This window comes from Lithobates pipiens, unplaced genomic scaffold, assembly GCF_037356315.1.
Source record: "Lithobates pipiens isolate NorthernLeopardFrog02 unplaced genomic scaffold, aLitPip1_a1.2 Scaffold_27, whole genome shotgun sequence".
Classification (NCBI taxonomy): Eukaryota; Metazoa; Chordata; class Amphibia; order Anura; family Ranidae; genus Lithobates; species Lithobates pipiens.
Window position 1 is genome coordinate 17,409,562 of NW_027507788.1, and position 19,889 is coordinate 17,429,450.

The 19,889-nt window shown below is 43.3% G+C and overlaps 1 protein-coding gene across 1 annotated transcript; it reads right to left on the reverse strand.

Moving 5' to 3' along the window:
• Nucleotides 1–2,504: 2,504 nt before the first annotated feature.
• LOC143933598 (uncharacterized) lies at nucleotides 2,505–16,262 on the reverse strand. The gene is made up of 5 exons (XM_077456546.1): nucleotides 16,138–16,262; nucleotides 15,542–15,664; nucleotides 12,577–12,732; nucleotides 6,991–7,131; nucleotides 2,505–5,325 (listed from the first exon to the last, which is right to left on the reverse strand). Exons 1-5 carry the CDS (start codon nucleotides 16,187–16,189, stop codon nucleotides 5,042–5,044), a joined length of 756 nt encoding a protein of 251 aa, XP_077312672.1. The 5' UTR covers nucleotides 16,190–16,262; the 3' UTR covers nucleotides 2,505–5,041.
• Between the last annotated feature and the right edge of the window lie 3,627 nt (nucleotides 16,263–19,889).

Here is a 19,889-nt window from a genome sequence, read left to right on the forward strand (position 1 = left end):
AACAGACCACAGACTGCGAGAATAGGAGATCAGGAGACTAATACTATTATTCTGAATACAGCGGTACCACAGGGATGTGTGTTTGAGTCCGGTCCTGTTTACATTGTTTACACATGACTGTACATACCTGCATCAAATTCTAAAGTGTTTGCTGATGACACCACTTCAAGTGGACTCATATGAAGATAAGAAATGCTTGTCTCTCATAGTGAAAACAGCACAGCGGATCATAGGTACAGACCTAACGAATTTGGACACAGCGTAGGCCAGCCGATTAAAAAAGCAGGCAAAAGCTATTAGTACTGATCCAACCCATCCGGGTTACAGTGTGTTTGCCTCATTGCCAACAAGGAAAAGTTTGACAAAAGTAAAGTTTTTTTTTTTCCCCCTAGGGCTGTATTGTCTATAAACCCACCAGGTACGAAATTTTAGGAATTTTGTGTGAAATTTTTAATGTTTTTAAAAATATTTTATATTCTGTTATATTTAAGAACAGATATGTGGGCATGTGCTGGGGGTATGTACATTATGTGTGGTTGTGTTGAGATTTTTTTTTTTAATTGCTGTTGTAAAGAGTACCTTGATAAATTTCATTGTATGCATTCACTGACAACTTTACCTTATCTGATCTTGACTGGTATGGCGGTGATCAGAAACACTGTTGATGGTGTATACTGGTCTGGTGACACTGGGACTGGTGTGGCAGTGATCAGGAACACTGTTGCTGGCTACACTAGTATGGCATTGAGGCAATCAGGGATACTGATCTGGCTACGTTGGTCTGGCAACACTATGATTTGTGTGTCTGTGACTGGGGACACTGTGACTGGCTACACTAATTTGGTGACACTGGGATTGGTGTGATGGTGATCAGGGACACTGACTGGCTGCATTGGGATGGTGTGGTGGTGATCAGGAATACTGATCTGGCTACACTGATCTGGCAACACGATGACTGGTGTGGCGGTGACTGGGGATACTAATTTGGTGACACTGGGACTGGTGTGATGGTGATCAGGGACACTGACTGGCTGCATTGGGATGGTGTGATGGTGATCAGGGACACTGACTGGCTGCATTGGGATGGTGTGGTGGTGATCAGGGACACTGACTGGCTGCATTGGGATGGTGTGGTGGTGACCAGGAATACTGATCTGGCTACGTTGGTCTGGCAACACTATGACTGGTGTGGCGGTGACTGGGGACACTGTGACTGGCTGCACTAATTTGGTGACACTGGGACTGGTGTGATGATGATCAGGGACACTGACTGGCTGCATTGGGATGGTGTGGTGGTGATCAGGGATACTGATCTGGCTACACTGATCTGGCAACATTGTGCCTGGTCTGGTATTGATCAGGGACACTGTCACTGACTGCTTTGGGATGATGTGGAGGTGATCAGAAACACTGATCTGGCTACGCTGGTTTGGCAATACTGTGACTGGTGTGGTGGTGACTGGGGACACTGTAACTGGCTACACTATTATGGTGATACTGGGACTGGTGTGGTGGTGATCAGGGACACTGTTGCTGGCTACACTGGTATAGTGTGGAGGCAATCATAATTTGGTAACACTGGGACTGGTGTGGTGGTGATCAGGGACACTGACTGGCTGCATTGTGATCATGTGGAGGTGATCAGGAATACTGATCTGGAAATATTGTGACTGTTGTGGTGGTGACTATGGACACTGTAACTGGCTACACTATTATAGTGACACTGGGACTGGTGTGGTGGGGACCAGGGACAGTGTGACTGGCTACACTGGTAAGGTGAAATGATATTGCTGTGGCTAATGTTCAGAGCATAGGCGTGTGTGTGCGCAGAGGATGTGCCAGGTGTGCCTGGACACACCCTAATCACTTTGTGTCTTGCCGGTTCCCCCTACTTCCCAGGCTCCCCCCAACCCCCTTGCTGCCCCACCGTGCATTGCTGCTGGGGCTAGTAAATAGTTCCTTTTCTAAACGAACATGGTGAACACATTCGCTCCCCGTGTCCATTCATAACTGAAGCATAGTAAGTTAGTGAATGAAGAGGAAACCACTCAGCACAGAGAACTTCCCAGTTACTGCCCTGTGCAGCTGAGTTTGCAGCGAAAGGCACGTGTGTTTGAGATTTGGGGTGCACACCCTAATGCAATAGGCTGGCTGCATTGTCATATAGTGATATCAGAGCAGCCAGCCATTATATATTTTTAAGAAGAATCAGCGGGAAAAAAAAGACAGTCGGTCTTTTGATTGGCAGAGGTGCCCAATGTGGTTATTCAAAGGATAGGCACAAGTCACCTGCTTTAGTAAAACATCCAATTACTTTATTTCACCAAATAAAAAGCATTTGCAGCTTTAAATTGCCACTTCCTCAGTTTAAAGTGATAAAATTGGTGTCTGTGGGTAAAACGTTGTCATTACAATTGGTATTTAACATAACTCAAAAGCACACTCAAAAAAACAATAAAACAGAAAAACTAAAATATATATATATATAAAACAAAGAAAGCAATAAAATATACAAAGGATAAATGTGCAAATAATAAAATAAATGTAGCAGTCAGGAAGTTTCTAATATATCAAATGTATCAGATAACATAAGATTGATATATAAATAATACAATAAGAGCCGGTTCACACAGCGGGCGATGCGAGGCGACACGACTTGCCTCGCCTCGCCCTCGCAAGTCGCCCCCGTTCTGTATAATGGAACCGTTCTGCTCGAGTCGGTCCGACTCAGAAAAAAGGTTCCTGTACTACTTTTGGGCGACCTCGGGGCGACTTGCATTGACTTCTATACAGAAGTCATCTGCAAGTTGCCGCTGAGGTCGCGGCAGGTCGCGGCAGGTCGCGGCGAGGCAAGTCGGAGTCGCCTCGCCTCGCCTGCAGTGTGAACCGGCCCTAAGAAAGTCTCCAATCAGGTGGCATGAAATAATATAGCAAAGTTAATAGTAAGGAGCTCTCCAAAAATATCAAACATCAGAGATGGCATAAAATGATCTATAAATAATATACTGTATTTATTGGCGTATAACACTCACTTTTTCATCATGAAAATCGGGTGCAAATAGCGTGTGTGTGTTTTACACCGATACTTCAATTTTAGCTGCCTCGGAGGGGACAGGGAGGGGGACGGGATGAGCGCTGTCAGATTACATACAGTGAGAATCTCCTGTTTACTTGGCGGCCTCTGTAATAGGAAGTCCCGTCTCCTGGGCCTCCATTGCCACCATTCTGTCTATCATATGAGATTCTCACAGTGTGTAATCTGTCGGCGCTCATCCCGCCCACCTCCCTGTCCCCTCTAGGCTGCAGATGGGCATCGATCAGGCTGCACTGATGCCAATGGTGAGGCTGCTGCATTGATGCCAATGGTGAGGCTGCTGCATTGATGCCAATGGTGAGGCTGCTGCATTGATGGCACTTGTGAGGCTGCAGATGGGCGTTGATCAGGCTGCATTGATGGCAATGGTGAGGCTGCAGATGAGCACTGAAACTTTATTTTGCTTCAGAGTTCCATATTTAAAATGTTTTTTCTCCTGAAACTTCCCTCTTAAAATGAATGTGCTTGTTATACGCTAATAAATACGGTAATAGATGTAAGCGGCGATGAGGCCTCCAAAATATCAAGCATATTAATTTAAAAATAACATGATATAGTACATATATAATATATATTATAATAAAATATAATGTAGGCATTACAAGCTCTCCAAAATATCAAACATATTACAAATGGCATAAAATTAAATCTCTGTGGTAAGTGTATGAATGGAAGATCACCTTGTATCAGCTGGTGGTGTGCTCCACTGATAACTAGCCACAGTTATGGAGTGTCAGGCTGTATATATACACCCTCTTACATCAAGAAAACTACCGTACAGCCGTTTATGTACAACGGATGGAAGGAAGTTAAAACTCATCCAGCCGACAAACATTTCTTGAGCAAAATGCACTCTTTTTAAAGGTAGTTGGATTTAATTTTACTCAGAGTTTATCTGAGTAAAGCTCCGGGGGTCTCTTCCGACTTCTCCACGCTCTGCGGTTCCTCTCCCGCGGTCCGGTGCCTTCTTCTAGGCCCTTCTGCTCTTTTGCCCACTCTTTTGATAGCTCTTGCCCGGTCTTCTCCATCATCTTCTTCTACTCTGCTCTTCTTCCGATTTTGACGCGACACTCTCTTCCACTGTAATGCCGTGTGCGTGGTGTGCGCAACGACTTATATTGGCATGAGGCGTGGTCACCGAGTGATGTCATTTGTTGATCCCGCCCCTTATGACGTCACCAGATGGCACTACAGCAGGAGAGAGCATCGTGTCAACATCGTAAGAAGAGCAGAGGGAAGAAGACGATGGAGAAGACTGGGCAAGAGCTAGCAAAAAGAGCGGGCGGAAGAGACCCCCCAGAGCTGCCTAATAAATTAGTTTAAAAACCTGTGTAGTGTGTTTTATTTTTGACACATTTTTTTCTAGATGAATGGGTAGGGGTACAATATACCCCATACTCATTCACATAGGGTGGGGGCCGGAATCTGAGGGCCCGAACTTTTTCCGACCGAAAAAATAGAGAACCTGCTCTCAATCTTTTGCTGGCAGGAATTCCGCCAGCGTACACACGGTCGAAATTTCCGACCGAAAGCTCTCATCGGACTTTTGCTGGCGGAATTCCCGGTCGCGCGTATGGGGCATAACATTCCCAGCAAGACTAGAAAGGGGGCGGAGCAGCACTGGGAGCCAGTAGGCTCCTCCGCATGCACATGTACAGAAAGGGAACCTGTTGCCAGGAGGAGAGTTGATGACCTGCGTGATTCTACTCCTTCATTGTCCAATCAGCTTGCTGGGGGGGGGGGGGGAGGGTGACATAACTGCCTTCCTTAACAGAGGAAGTGAGTTTCAACTTTCTGGGTGTGCTGTCTGGCAGAGGTATACAAGTTGGAAAAGCGACTGAACAAAAATAATTAAATTTCCTTATAGAGTACATATTACTGTGCTGAAATCAAGATCTTATTTTGATTTTTTTTTTTTTTTTTTTTTTGTGATGATTCGTATCATTTCTACAACATAAACAGATAGAGTAATATCTGAGCAATGCAACAAAGGATCAGAGTAGTGGGGTAGCTGGAACGTTCTTCGGTACCACCTGTACATGTGTATTCAGCCGTTTCTCGTAGAGTATGTTTACCGAGAGATTGTGGACCAAAGTCACAAAAGTGATCAGTGGAGCAACCCCGATTGGAAATCTTCATATTCCAGAATGGTATTCTACCCGTGTAGTTAAAATATTCCGGTGCACCGCTCCCATACCAGTAGAGTTCCATTAATGTGTCGTCGTAGTATGCTGTAAAAATAAATAAATGAATATCTCTGATCAGCAAACCACTCCAGGCTCCAGATTATAAGCAACATGTTAAGGCGAGGCAAGGGGAAGCCGGCAAGCGGGCAGGCGGTTGTGATCTACCCGGCAACTGCGGGCAGCCGGCGGGTAGATGGTGAACACGGGCCCTGATTTGTTGGTCTTTCCCCCCCCAGACTCCTCCGCTCTCTTCTTCACTGCAGAGCGGAGAGTGTGAGGCAGCACAATGCTGGGGCAAGGGTAGAAGCTGCCTCAGTTAATATTTTCGAGTTAACCAGCAGGGGATTGGTTGCTAGGACGCTGGGCAGTCCTAGCAACCAATCGTCATCCTGTTATTGTAAAAAGTTAACGTCAGCAGCTCCCGCTTTTAATTTTTACTGTAAGATTTTTATTTCTTTTATTATAATTAATTTGAAATTTTTTATTAAAAAAAAAAGCTATCATAAGGGGGCTAAAAGCCTCAATGTATTGCTATATGATAGCATTGGGCAGTCCTTTAAGAGGCGGCCAGCGGCAAGCTCTGTGAGTCGGGTCATGGGTCCCGCAGACTCGATCGCCGTGGGGATACCCGCGATCGCCTCACGGGGAGGAAGAACGGGTAGATGCTAATGTAAACAAGCATTTCCCCGTTCCTCCTAGTGACAGTGTCACTGATCTCTGCTGCCGGTGATCAGGAGCAGAGATCAGTGACATGTCACACAAAGCCACACCCCCCCCCCCCCACAGAAACGCGTCCCAGGACACACTTAACCCCTACACTGCCACCTAGTGGTTAACCCCTTCACTGCCAGTGTCATTTACAAAGGAATCAGTGCATTTGTATAGCACTGATTGCTGTATAAATGATAGTGGTCCCAAAAATTTGTCAAAATTGTCTAATGTGTCCGCAATAATATCACAGTCACAATAAAAATCGCTGATCACCACCATTTAAAAAAAAAAAAAAAATTATAAAAATACACTAAAACTATCCCCTATTTTGTAGACTCTATAACTTTCGCGCAAACCAATCAATCGCTTATTGTATCGCTTATATATATATATATGTATATATATATATATATGTATATATATATATATATATATATATATATATATGTATGTATATATATATATATGTATGTATATATATATATATGTATGTATGTATATATATATATATATATATATATATATGTATGTATATATATATATATATATATATATATATATATATATATATATGTGTATATATATATATATATATATATATATATACAGTAAAAAAAAGAATGTGTTTTTTTCAAAATTGTTGCTAATTTTGTTTATAGCCTAAAAAATTAAAACCGCAGAGGTGATCAAATACCACCAAAAAGAAAGCTTTATTTGCGGGGAAAAAAAAGGACATCAATTTTGTTTGGGAGCCATGTCGCACGACCGTGCAATAGTCAGTTAAAGCGACGCAGCGCCGAATTGCAAAAAGTGCTCTGGTCAGGAAGGGGGTCAATTCTTCCAGGGCTGAAATGGTTAACCTGTGCTCACCCCGGCCGTATAGGTGGATGACGCCTGCAGAAACTTCTCCTCTATCCGGATGGGCATTAAAATATCCCCCCCCAAAAAAAAAAGATACATATTTAGAATACTTGTAGGCAGATCCCCTAAGAATGTTACCTTGGAATGTAGTGGTTTTCAAAGCACAGTTGGTCTCGTCCCCTCGACACTCCATTACTCCAGTAGGTTCACAAGCAAAAGTTTCACGAGAAGCGCACGATGGACATGTTACTCCACTGGGCTCAGAGCTGGTCCTTATCGCTATAAAATAAAACAATGAAGTCATATACAGTGGTGTGAAAAAGTGTTTGCCCCCTTCCTCATTTCCTGTTCCTTTGCATGTTTGTCACACTTAAGTGTTTCGGAACATCAAACCAATTTAAACAATAGTCAAGGACAACACAAGTAAACACAAAATGCAATTTGTAAATGAAGGTGTTTATTATTAAAGGTGAAAAAAAATCCAAACCATCATGGCCCTGTGTGAAAAAGTGATTGCCCCCTAAACCTAATAACTGGTTGGGCCACCCTTAGCAGCAACAACTGCAACCAAGCGTTTGCGATAACGTGCAATGAGGCTTTTACAGCGTCCTGGAGGAATTTTGGCCCACTCATCTTTGCAGAATTGTCCTAATTCAGTTACATTAGAGGGTTTTCGAGCATGAACGGCCTTTTTAAGGTCATACCACAACATCTCAATAGGATTCAGGTCAGGACTTTGGCTAGGCCACTCCAAAGTCTTCATTTTGTTTTTCTTCAGCCATTCGGTGGTGGACTTGCTGGTGTGTTTAGGATCATTGTCCTGCTGCAGAACCCAAGTTCGTTTCAGCTTGAGTACACGAACAGATGGTCGGTCATTCTCCTTCAGGATCTCTTGGTAGACAGCAGAATTCATAGTTCCTTTTATCACGGCAAGTCTTCCAGGTCCTGAAGCAGCAAAACAGCCCCAGACCATCACACTACCACCACCATATTTTACTGTTGGTATAATGTTCTTTTTATGAAATGCAGTGTTCCTTCTACGCCAGATATACTTGGACACACACCTTCCAAAGAGTTCCACTTTTGTCTCATCGGTCCACAGAATGTTGTCCCAAAAGTCTTGGGGATCATCAAGATGTGTTGTGGAGAAATTGAGACGAGCTTTGATGTTCTTTTTGCTCAGCAGTGGTTTTCTCCTTGGAACTCTGCCATGCAGGCCATTTTTGCCCAGTCTTTTCCTGATGGTGGAGGCATGAACGCTGACCTTAACTGAGGCAAGTGAGGCCTGCAGTTCCTTGGACGTTGTTGTGGGGTCTTTTGTGACCTCTTGGATGAGTCGTCGCTGCGCTCTTGGGGTAATTTTGGGCGGCTGGCCACTCCTGGGAAGGTTCACCACTGTTCCATGTCTTCGCCATTTGTGGATAATGGCTCTCACTGTGGTTCGCTGGATTCCCAAAGCTTTGGAAATGGCTTTATAACCCTTTCCAGACTGATAGATCTCAATTACTTTCTTTCTCAATTGTTCCTGAATTTCTTTGGGTCTCGGCATGATGTGTAGCTTTTAAGGATCTTCTGGTGGACCTTACTGTGTCAAGCAGCTCCTATTTAAGTGATGCCTTGATTGTGAACAGGTCTGGAAATAATCAGGCCTGGGTGTGGCTAGAGAAATTGAACTCAGGTGTGGACAACCACAGTTATAGTATGTTTTAACAGGGGGGGCAATCACTTTTTCACACAGGGCCATGATAGTTTGGATTTTTTTTCACCTTTAATAATAAACACCTTCATTTACAAATTGTATTTTGTGTTTACTTGTGTTGTCCTTGACTATTGTTTAAATTGGTTTGATGTTCCGAAACACTTAAGTGTGACAAACATGCAAAGGAACAGGAAATGAGGAAGGGGGCAAACACTTTTTCACACCACTGTAGATCTTCTGTGTGTAATAATGTTTTTTCCTTAAAGCCAAGTTCCACTCAAAAGTGAAACTTCGTGTTATCCGCTTCCCCCTCCCTCCGGTGCCACGTTTGTCACCTTTCGGGGAGGAGGGAAGATCGGGTACCTATTTTTGACAGTTTCCACATCCCCACTTCCAGAGAGGGTGCCGCGGCACCGTCCTTCAGAAATTTGCCGCCCCCTCCTCCCCCCGCCTCTGTGCCAATAACAAAGTGCAGCATGCTTCGTGCATGCGTGCATGCGCACATGCGCTGTGAAGCGGAAAAGGCTTCACTGCCAGTTTCCAATAAGAGGAATGGCGGTGGCAGCACCTGACAACCAATCCAAATATTGTCTGGGGTGCTGACATCACTGGATTCCAGGACAGGTAAGGGTCCTAATATTAAAAGTCAGCAAGTATTTGTAGCTGCTGACTTTACATTTTTCGTAGGGGGGGGGGGGGGCAGAACACCACTTTAACCACTTCTGGACCAAGCCTATTTCTGGCACTTGTTGTTTACAAGTTAAAGTGACTGTAAACCCTTACAAACCACTTTGACCTACAGGTAAGCCTAGATTAAGGCTTACCTGTAGGTCAAAGTGGTTTGTAAGGGTTTACAGCCACTTTAACTTGTCACACGGTATTTGCGCCGTGGTCTTTCAAACGCAATTTTTCTGGAAGAAAATACACTTTCTTGAATTAAGAAATAGGAAAACGGTAAAGAGCACAATTTTTTTGTTTAGAGTGGTTTACGAGTAACGCGGTTAACGAGCGTTTTTAATTTTGACTCGGTTTGCGAGTGTTGTCTCACAACACGAGCAGTATTCAAGATAATGGGGTGTGCAGTACCGCATTTGGCCAGACACTCCGGTGGCGCCGGTTCGGAGCCGCCCCGAGCCATTGGGAAATACTCTGAATCTCGGAATCACACGGAAATACTCAGGCCGCGTACACACGGGCGGATTGTCTGCCCAACTAAGTTCGTCAGACAATCCGACAGACAGTCCGTCCAACATTTGAATGAACGGACTTGACCACACACGATGAACAGACAGTCCGCTGAAAGCTTGCGCGATGACGTGTACAGCACGTACGACGGGACTAGAAAAACGACGTCCAATACACTGCAATGCAACCTTCGGCCGTGTAAATCCTTTCTGAGCATGCGCCATACTTAGTCCGTCCAACTTGCCTACACACGAGCGGACTGTCCGCTGAAACCAAGTTTGGACGGACAAAACCAAGTTTGGACGGACAAAATTACGGAAATTCCGAAAGACTTAGTCCGTCAGACTGTCCGCTGAAAAAGTCAGCTGAAGCCCACACACGAGCGGATTGTCCGCTGAAACACGGTTCAGCGGACTAAGTTGGGCAGACAATCCGCCCGTGTGTACGCGGCCTCAGAAATACTCCGTTCCCAAGTGTTTCAGAACCTTTCTCAAGGGTTTCCAAGATCAGCCGAGCTGTTTCAGAGTATTTCCGAGGCTCTCCGGTGCCCCCCCACCTCTGGCCACATGTGGCCTTGCAATGCGGAACAAATTATATGCTGGGGGCTATAATCGTTGGCCTCAGTTGAGCTTATTTTACTACACAATCTCTTCAGTGTACCTCCAGGCTCTTTTTAGCCTATACAAAGTGGGAAAGGTGGCACACTACAAGCTATAGATCGGGAAGAATCACTGACATTTGGCCACAGCCATTTTAGCCACACCTACTTTTTGACCACACCCACAAGCACAAATTTGTGCTTCGCGTGCCACATCAGCAGCCTCTATTTTTTTTACAGCACCTGCACAGCACCCCCAACAATTTTGTCCTGGAGCCGCCCCTGGTTTCCAAGATCAGCCAAGCTGTCCCCGAGTATTTCCGAGGCTCTCCGATGCCCCCCTCACCTCTGGCCACATGTGGCATTGCATGCCATAGAAGTCAATGTGGAACAAATTATTGTTTCCATTGACTTCTATGGGGAAACTCGCTTTGATATGCAAGTGCTTTAAATTACAAGCATTCTCCTAGAACGTATTATACTCATAATCCCAGGTTCCCCACTGTGTTGTGAAAGATGATGTTGCGCTGAACAGGCTGCACTGGGGGGGACACAGTCTGCACGGGGGGGACACAAGCTGCACTGGGGGGCACAGGCTGCATGGGGGGGGCTAAGGCTGTACCGGGAGGGGGAAACAGGCTGCATTGGGGGGAAACAGGCTGCATTGGGGGGCACAGGCTGCCCTGGGGGGGACAGGCTGCATTGGGGGGACACAGGCTGCATTGGGGGACACAAGCTGTACTGCGGGGACACAGGCTGCACTAGGGAGGGACACAGGCTCCACTGGGGGACAAAGGCTGCATTGGGGGGGACGCAATCTGCATTGGGGGGCACAGGCTGCACTGGGGGGGGGACACAGTCTGCATTGGGGGGCCACAGTCTGCACTGGGGGGACAAAGGCTGCATGGGGAAGACACAAGCTGAACTGGGGAGGACACAGGCTGCACGGGGGGACACAGTCTGCTCTGGGGGGGGACACAGGCTACACTGGGGAGACACAGGCTGCATTGGAGGGGGCTAAGGCTGTACTGGGAGGGGGACACAGGCTGCACTGGGGGGGCACAGGCTTCATTGGGTGGGCACAGTCTGCACTGGGGAGGACACAGGCTGCACTGGGGGGCACAGGCTGCATTGGAGGGGACACAGGCTGCATTGGGGGGCACAGGCTGCATTGTGGGGGGACACAGGCTGCACTGGGGGGACAAAGTGCATTTTATAGAGTAACATATATATAGATCAGAGCAAAATGAGAGAAAATGAGGAGGAAAGAGGGACAGAAGGACATTGCTCCAAATCAGGGACAGTCCCTCAAAATCACAAAGAGTTGGGAGCTATGCACAGGCTGCATTGGTGGGACACATGCTGCATTGGGAGACACAGGCTGCACTGGGCATACAGGCTGCATTGGGGGGTTCACAGGCTGCATTGGGGGACACAGGCTGGACAGGGGGATGTAGGCTGCACTGGGGGGGCACAGGCTGAACTGGGGGGTGGGGGGGGGCACATGCAGCATTGGTGGACAGGGGCAGACTGCATTGGTGGACACGGATAAAGCTGTTTTTAATATTTATTTTTACAACTTAATTCTGCATAAAACATTGAGATAATTTATAAGGGCGTGTTTAGGGGCGGAATTAGGTGCAGGGCAGGGTAGGGGATGGGCAGACTAACTGGTGGCGAGAAGCCTTTGAGGTCTGGCTAGTAGCTTAGGACTTGAAATTTTGAGCCCTGTTATTACTTATTTGCTTTTTGCGATTCTTTTTTACCAAAAATATGTAGCAGAATACATATCAGCCTAAACTGATGAAGACATTTAATTTTTAAATTTTTTTTATTGGATATGTTTTATAGCAGAAAGTAAAAAAAAAACTATATATATATATATATATATATATATATATATATATATATATATATATATATTTTTTTTTTTTTTTTTTTTTTTTAATTGTTCATATTTTTTGTATATAGCACAAAAAATAAAAATCACAAAGGTGATCTAATACCACCATAAGAAAGCTCTATTCGTGGGAAAAAAAAGCTTTATTTAGGTACAGCGTCGCATGCTCGTGCAATTGTCAGTTAAAGTAACGCAGTTCGGTATCAAGGGGGGTAAATCTTCCGGGTTTAGCTTTAGGATTAAGATTAAAGTTATAAAATAAAAGCAAAGGTAACCTCATGTTTCCCTCCTGAGATTTAAAAAATAAAATAAAAAGCATTACCAATTATTATAGATACGTACTTGCAGGTACATCCGGAACACAATTGTTGGTTTCGCAGCAGGCTGTAGCTATCCATGTTGTTTCCACTCCAGAGCTGTAACTTCCCATTATACCACATTGATCCGGTGGAACACATCCACTGTAAATGTAAATATAAGTACGCGCCTTGGAAATATCTGCAGATATAAATGTAGTCGCAGTTTAAAATGCTTTTTATTTGTATAAAATGTCACATACACTATATTACCAAAACTATTGGGACACCTGCCTTTACACACACATGAACTTTAATGGCATCCCAGTCTTAGTCTGTAGGGTTCAATATTGAGTTGGCCCACCCTTTGCAACTATAGAAGCTTCAACTCTTCTGGGAAGGTTGTCCACAAGGTTTAGGAGTGTGTATGTCATAGTTGCCAACAGTCCAGAATTTCCTGGGACATTCCCGGTATTTAGACCCTTGTCCCAATCTTACCATGTCCCAGGAAATTTCACGGGAAATTGGAGGTTTCCCGATTTTTTTTTTTCGCCAGAGCCACCGCTAGAGGTCGGGCACTAGAGAATTGTCTCTGCGCCATTTTACAGAAGACCAGCTCTCGTGAGGAAGAAACAAGAGACAAAGACCAGATGGCTGCACCATTTCTATTGGCAGACACTTTCTTTGCCACCCAAGCTCTGCCTTTTTTTCTTCCCTTCGGGCCTCCTTGAGAACTGATCTTCTGTAAATGGCAATTCGAATCACTGATACAGAGCAGCATGGACTAGCTGCATCTGTGGTGACAAAGTGTGCTGTGTCTTAGTGACAAGCTGTATCTGTGTTAACAAGTGCACTGTGTCTTGGTGACAAGTTGTATTTGTGGTGAGAAGTGCGCTGCATCTGTGGTGACAAGTGCACTGTATCTGTGATGACAAGCTGCATCTGGTGGCAGGTGACACACTCAGGGCCCCCACTGATTCTACATTATGGTGATTTTAACTATTTAATTTTATATTACAATGTAATAATAGAAATAATGCGCTTCAATCATCCTGACACCATAACAACCATGGTGCTGTGATGATTGAAGTGCCAACACCAGGTGTTTGGAGTATCTTTATCTGCTTTATCTACCTTCTTTCTTTCCTTCCTTCTCTCTCCTTTTTCTCTCCCTATCTCTTTATCTTTCTTTCTTTCTTTCTTTCTTTCTTTCTTTCTTTCTTTCCTTCCTTCTCTCTCCTTCTTCTCTCCCTATCTCTTTTTTTGTTTCTTTCTTTCTTTCTTTCTTTCTTCTCTCCCTATCTTTCTTTCTTTCTTTCTTTCTTTCTTTCTTTCTTTCTTCTCTCCCTATCTCTTTATCTTTCTTTCTTTCTTTCTTCTCTCCCTATCTCCCTATCGCTTTATCTTTCTTTCTTTCTTTCTTTCTTTCTTTCTTTCTTTCTTTCTTTCTTTCTTTCTTTCTTCTCTCCCTATCTCTTTATCTTTCTTTCTTTCTTTCTTTCTTCTCTCCCTATCTCCCTATCTCTTTATCTTTCTTTCTTTCTTTCTTTCTTTCTTTTTTTCTTTCTTTCTTCTCTCCCTATCTCTTTATCTTTCTTTCTTTCTTTCTTTCTTTCTTTCTTTCTTTCTTTCTTTCTTTCTTTCTTTCTTTCTTCCTTTCTCCCTTTCTGTCTTTCTTCCTCCCTTTCTTTCTCCCTCCATTCCTCTTTCATCTCAGACTCTAACCACACCCAGTTAAGCCACACCCAATATTTAGTTTAGACCACGCCCCATTTACCATTTCCACCCACCCGGCAACACCACGCCTACAAATTATAATTATAATAAGACTAAATCTCCAAATATGTGTGCTAACGGTTTTACTAACACATATCAAAGTTTAAAAATTGTGCTTAGGCATTTAGATTTATTTTACCCTTAGGCGCAAAGGAGTTAAGTATCATTGTCATTTCTTTAATATTTGCACTTTCATACAGGCTGGATAATACAGCTCTTGCTATACTTCTGGAGTTCTGACTCTGTGCAGAAGCTATCATTGTCCTCCTGCCCACTCCTCTTGTCCATTAACATGCTTGGAATTCTGTAAGCCATTCTCTAAAAACAAATTAGAGAACGGAACTAGTATAAGTAAAACAAGTAAAAATTGGCTAGGGTCACCTCAGTTTCATAGCATCATCAAAAGTCTTGTTAATGCTGCTATAGACATAAGTCACACTGAGTTGCATTCTAAAAACAAATTAGAGCTTCCATCTTCAGGTTTGTGATGGCAGGAAAGCCACCTGAGAACCTCCATGCTTTCCTCACCCCTCCAGCCATTTTCAATCCCATTATTGGCCTCTTGCTAACTCTGCCTTTTCTTGGTAGGACCATTAGACAGGTAGGGAGCAGATGCCACAGGCCAGTATTTATCCTACCTCTATCTAGGGGTTCTATTTTTTATGGAAAGACGTACAGCTTTGTGCATTTAGGCATGATGGAGACGTCATCAATATACCCTTTCAGAACATTTGAGGTTAAAAGAATTTATATTCATATATATATATATATGGGACTTTCTATTATGTATATTTTCATGAAGGCTTTGAGCAAACCCAAAGCCAACTTGTATTTCGTTTTAAAGTTGAAATTAAGTTCATAGCTAAATGAATAGGCACTGTTGCAAAAGTTGTTTTATGTCTTACAAAGAGTCTGTAAGTCTGGTTGTGCCATCTCCCAGGTTATAATTCAAAGAGTTAGACACTTAGTAATATGAACAAGATAAGAAAATGGTTAGAGGCTCTTGTGTTCACATGAGCACTGGAATCATCTTTGCATGAACAAAGCCAGAGGGCTTATTCACAATTCCTATTGTATTATGTATTTTAAACAATGTTTTCTTTTATAATATGTTTACAGTGTATCTCTATTAATTAGACACATATAAACCCATTTAATATATATATATATATATATATATATATATAAGACCACAGGAAATCTATTTGTGTTTTTTTCAGAAATTGTAAACATACCTTCGTACTTTTCAAAAATTGTGGCCGAACAGAAATAACCAGCTGGGCATTCTATACTATTTTCTCTACAGAGATGTTCCTGATCATTAAATGTCCAACACCAATAACATGCTATAGCGTAACCTGTAACATAAGAATAGCTAGAAAATTAAAAATAAATAAAGGGAAAATAAGAAATTATAAAAAAAAAAAAAATAAAGTCAATGAAAGGGAGAGATAACAAATAAAAAAAATAAAATAAAAATAAAATAAAGTTAAAGAAAAAAAGGGCATAAAAAAAAGTAACAGTAAATAAAATGAAGGGAAAATTGGAGAAGAAAAAAGAAAACATGAAAGAAAAAAGATAAGAAGTCTAAAAGAAAAAGAAAAAAGGAAACATGGGGGGAAGAAAAAAAAAAGACAAAGATAAAAAAAGAAAGAAAATAAAATTTAAGATTTAAGAAGAAAAAAAGAAGAAAGAAAGGGACAATATAAATACTTTGGGAATAAATAAAAGCAGGTAAAAAAGAGAAAGGAAAAAAAGGAAAATTAAAAAAAGGAAAGGAAGGGAGAGAGAGAGAGAGAGAGCGCTAAATAGACGAAAACCATTTACTTACTAGATCCTGCAAGCGCTGATAGTAGAAAATATAGGCGTACTGCAGACAGCATTGTAAGGATGCTTAGTTAGAGCTTTAAAGGCCACTGGAAACTTACTACAACCTTTTATATTGAATAAGTCATGGGGTGGAGAAAGGACACTGAAATGCTGCTAATATTATTAACACGTGTTTCATGACTACAATATATAGTCTGTGTGATTTTCATAATTACATGCAGTAGTACACAGAACATACAGTACATGTAGTGAGTTAAGATCCTTTTTTTTTTACATTTTATGGTATTGTAACAGGTGTTTTGCATGCAAGGCTCTAGCCAGTGATATGTAATAACGTAGTGTGAAACCCACAATGGGGAGAAAAACAAGGACTTGGGACTTTCCAATACTAATAAGAGTGTAGGTATGAACAATATGCAACAAAGATTATGTAAAAATGCATCACTTTTTTGGGACAACAATAAAATAAGCCCCGAAAAAACATAGAAATGCTTGAAAACATAAAAGCTAAAATTTTATAAAGTGACTACAGCACAGACATGCATAATTAAATAACAAACACACCATAACCAGAACCCCGACTTGTTTCAAGTGTTTTCAATCTTCCTCAGGGGGTTGACATTGGTTGGTGGTTCCATAATGTCTCCTTAATACATATGTAAATCAGTAATCTACCAAATAAGAGTGTTCAGCAATATCACAGTTCAGAATCTTGAAATATATACATGCATGTATAATTAAAGAACAGACTAAGCAAAGAAAATATACATATGACAAGTTTGACATATGTTGGATGTTTCTGGGAGAGGCAGCAGGTCCATCCACTAGTCCCTGAGAAAGTACAAGGTATGTCACCTAGTCCCCAAGAGCCTGTAGGATCCTACAATGCATCAAATGAGAGCTGCTAGAAAGCAGATGTTATAATTATGTCTGAATAGTCCAAAATCACTAGCATTGAAAGGGCTGGGGTCAGAAACCATTAAATAAATATGAGTTTCTATATTCATGCCTAAAGTAGATTGTCCGTCCAGTTCCACCTATGTAGGTGTACGTGTGTCAGTGCCGGTAATTATTTCCCATATCTTGTATATTGTGTTCTTTAAGATGCATGTCCATTTCCGGTTCCGGCACCACATTGTCAGTACTAGAATCCCTTTAGGACCCAGCACAACTCACCTGACACAGCCTTTGTCTGGGAAACAACAGTGATTGGCCAGCTCACCTTTAAATCACCTGTATCAGCATTCAGTCAGTGCTTGTGTTAGAGTTTACACTTGTGTTTGATCCAGCTGCTATTTGCTCTGTGTATTTCGTGTATGACCCGGCTTGTTTGATCCTCCTTGCTTGCTTCTGATTCGGTACCATTTGGACTCTGATCTACCTGTGTATGACCCAGCTTGCCTAGACTATGCCTTTCCTGATTGTACTAGTATAGTACCCTCATCTGCAGCAGTGAACCACAAGGTCCAGCAATCATCTATCCTCATCTACAGCAGTGAACTACAAGGTCCAGCAATCATCTATCCTCATCTACAGCAGTGAACTACAAGGTCCAGCAATCATCTACCTTCATCTGCAGCGGTGAACTACAAGTCCCAGCTGACCTACTCTGCTTAGACCTGCTCATGGTATGTGCTTTGAACTCTTTGTATAATCAGCACACCTGAACTGTTACCTGTTATCTGCTCCTACCCTGACACACATGAGGAAAGAGTGGGATACAGAGGCTCTGATCCCACCCGCATACAAAGTCATCCACACAAGGCTCGCAGGCACCCGCCACCTCCCCTGCACTCCCACTGTGACCCGCAGCGTGGATCAGTGCATAGTCTGCATCGGTCCTGGTGCGGCTGCGACCTCCCGCCCAAAGCCCACATCCCTGCCTTAGCACCAGGCAACATGGCACACAGGATGAACGCGGGGGCGGGCGCAAATTCTCAACAAACGCATGATGCCTCTGCAGGCCCCCTAGATGAACAATACCATAAGATGGCCCAGGCTGTAGCTGCACTGCTATCCCCAACAATTATAGTGGCAGTAGACAGGACCATAGCAACTGGCATTACACAGCTTAGGAAGGAAATGGGAGGACATTCCAAACGATTCAGAGCTAGAGCACTGCCTCTCAGATCTGGAAGACGAAGTGCAAACTTCCCAGGCAAGTGACCAACAACATGTTCAGACCCAGCAATACATATTGGAAAAGCTTGATGCCCTCGAGAACCGTACCCATGGGAACAACCTCAGAGTTATAGGTCTCCCTAAATCATTCAATGCCAGCTCATTGCAGGAGATCTGTGCTACACGTTTACCTCAAGTTCTGGAGATAACGGCGTCATGTGTAGTAGAAAGAGCACACCGCATGGGAACACCTTCAAATGATCACCGGTCCCCCCACACGGTTATCGTTCGCTACCTTAACTTCACGGATCGAGTAGCTATTCTCAGATCCTTCCGGAATGCCAAATACCTTCAACTCTCAGGAGGTCTCCCACAGACTCAAGGCCTTCCAACCCATCTGTGCAGCACTCTTCTAGAAAGGAGTGAAATTAATGCTAGCCTATCCCACTGTCCTTCGTTTCACTAACCCAGCTGGTGATCCAAAAGCTTTTCTACACCCTGAGGAAGCAGCCAACTACCTATAAGCTTACCTTCATATTCCTATAGATACACAGCCCACGGCTGCCCCTCTCTCTCTCCTGGCAATAGGGATCTTCGCAGTCAAGAAAAGACTCACGAAGAGGAGCCGCTACTCCAACAAGCCCAAACATGACAAACCCCGCTGATACTCTAGCAGCAACTGCCTATCAGCTTATTTGCTAGCACTAGCTTACTTTGAGCCCATGCATTTCACCCCAATTGTTTCTGTTTCACTATATAACGGTTCAGGTTGCTTAGCTGTTTGACTTATCTTCTGTTTTTATTTTTTTCTTGTTGTATACTGTACCTATAGCCTTACCGGAGATTTCTTCTCCATACATCGCTACTGCTTTTCGTAATCCTAGGCATTGTAACATGCCCTAACAGATAAAGCCACCCCAAAGTGGACACCCATCTTACATTGTCTGCGAGCAAGTACTCCTCACATCTCCGGCAACACTGTCCTGGAAGAAGTATTTCCCATGTGGAAGAAAGAGAAGTTTTCACTTTGTGGTATGTTTATTTTCCCTTATTTTACCTCTGTTTGGTCAGTCACCATTCCACACCTCTCTCAACAGGATGCATGCACCCCCTTCTTTTCCATCCCCCATCAGGTGGCACCTCTCCGGCATCATTCACATTGTCATTTACCTACACCTTCATCCTCTTTATTAACCCCCCCATACTGCCCCAACATGCAAGTAGCATCATGGAATGTCAAAGCATTATGGCCTCCTCATAAAAGAATAGCCTAACCTATGCCACCTTAAGAGGCTCAAGACAGATATAGCCCTGTTACAGGAAACCTATCTACCTCTAGAAGACGTTAATCCAATGCGCAAATTACGGGTAGGACGGGTCTACGGTTTTGCATCTGCAACAGGGAAAAATGGTGTGATCATCCTAATCTATAAAAATCTCCCCTGCAAAATCATATCAGTGGAGAATGATGAGGACGGTCGGGTTGTCATAATTAAACTGAAATGATTCTCTAGGGAATGATTTCTCTCCAACATTTATGCCCCAAACGCCCCCTCCAAACCTTTCTTTCAAGGCCTTGACTCTCGCTTAGCTCCCTACATCCATCTTCCTTTGTTAGTCGGGGGTGACTTC

What these genes read in the sequence shown, in the direction of transcription:
- LOC143933598 (XM_077456546.1), bottom strand. Translation starts at nt 16,189, where the DNA reads ATGCTGTCTGCAGTACGCCTATATTTTCTACTATCAGCGCTTGCAGGA. An exon ending in AATTTTTGAAAAGTACGAAG is followed by an intron (nt 12,733 to 15,541) that starts GTATGTTTACAA and finishes TTATATCTGCAG; the next exon opens with ATATTTCCAAGGCGCGTACT. An exon ending in TGTTCCGGATGTACCTGCAA is followed by an intron (nt 7,132 to 12,576) that starts GTACGTATCTAT and finishes TTTATTTTATAG; the next exon opens with CGATAAGGACCAGCTCTGAG.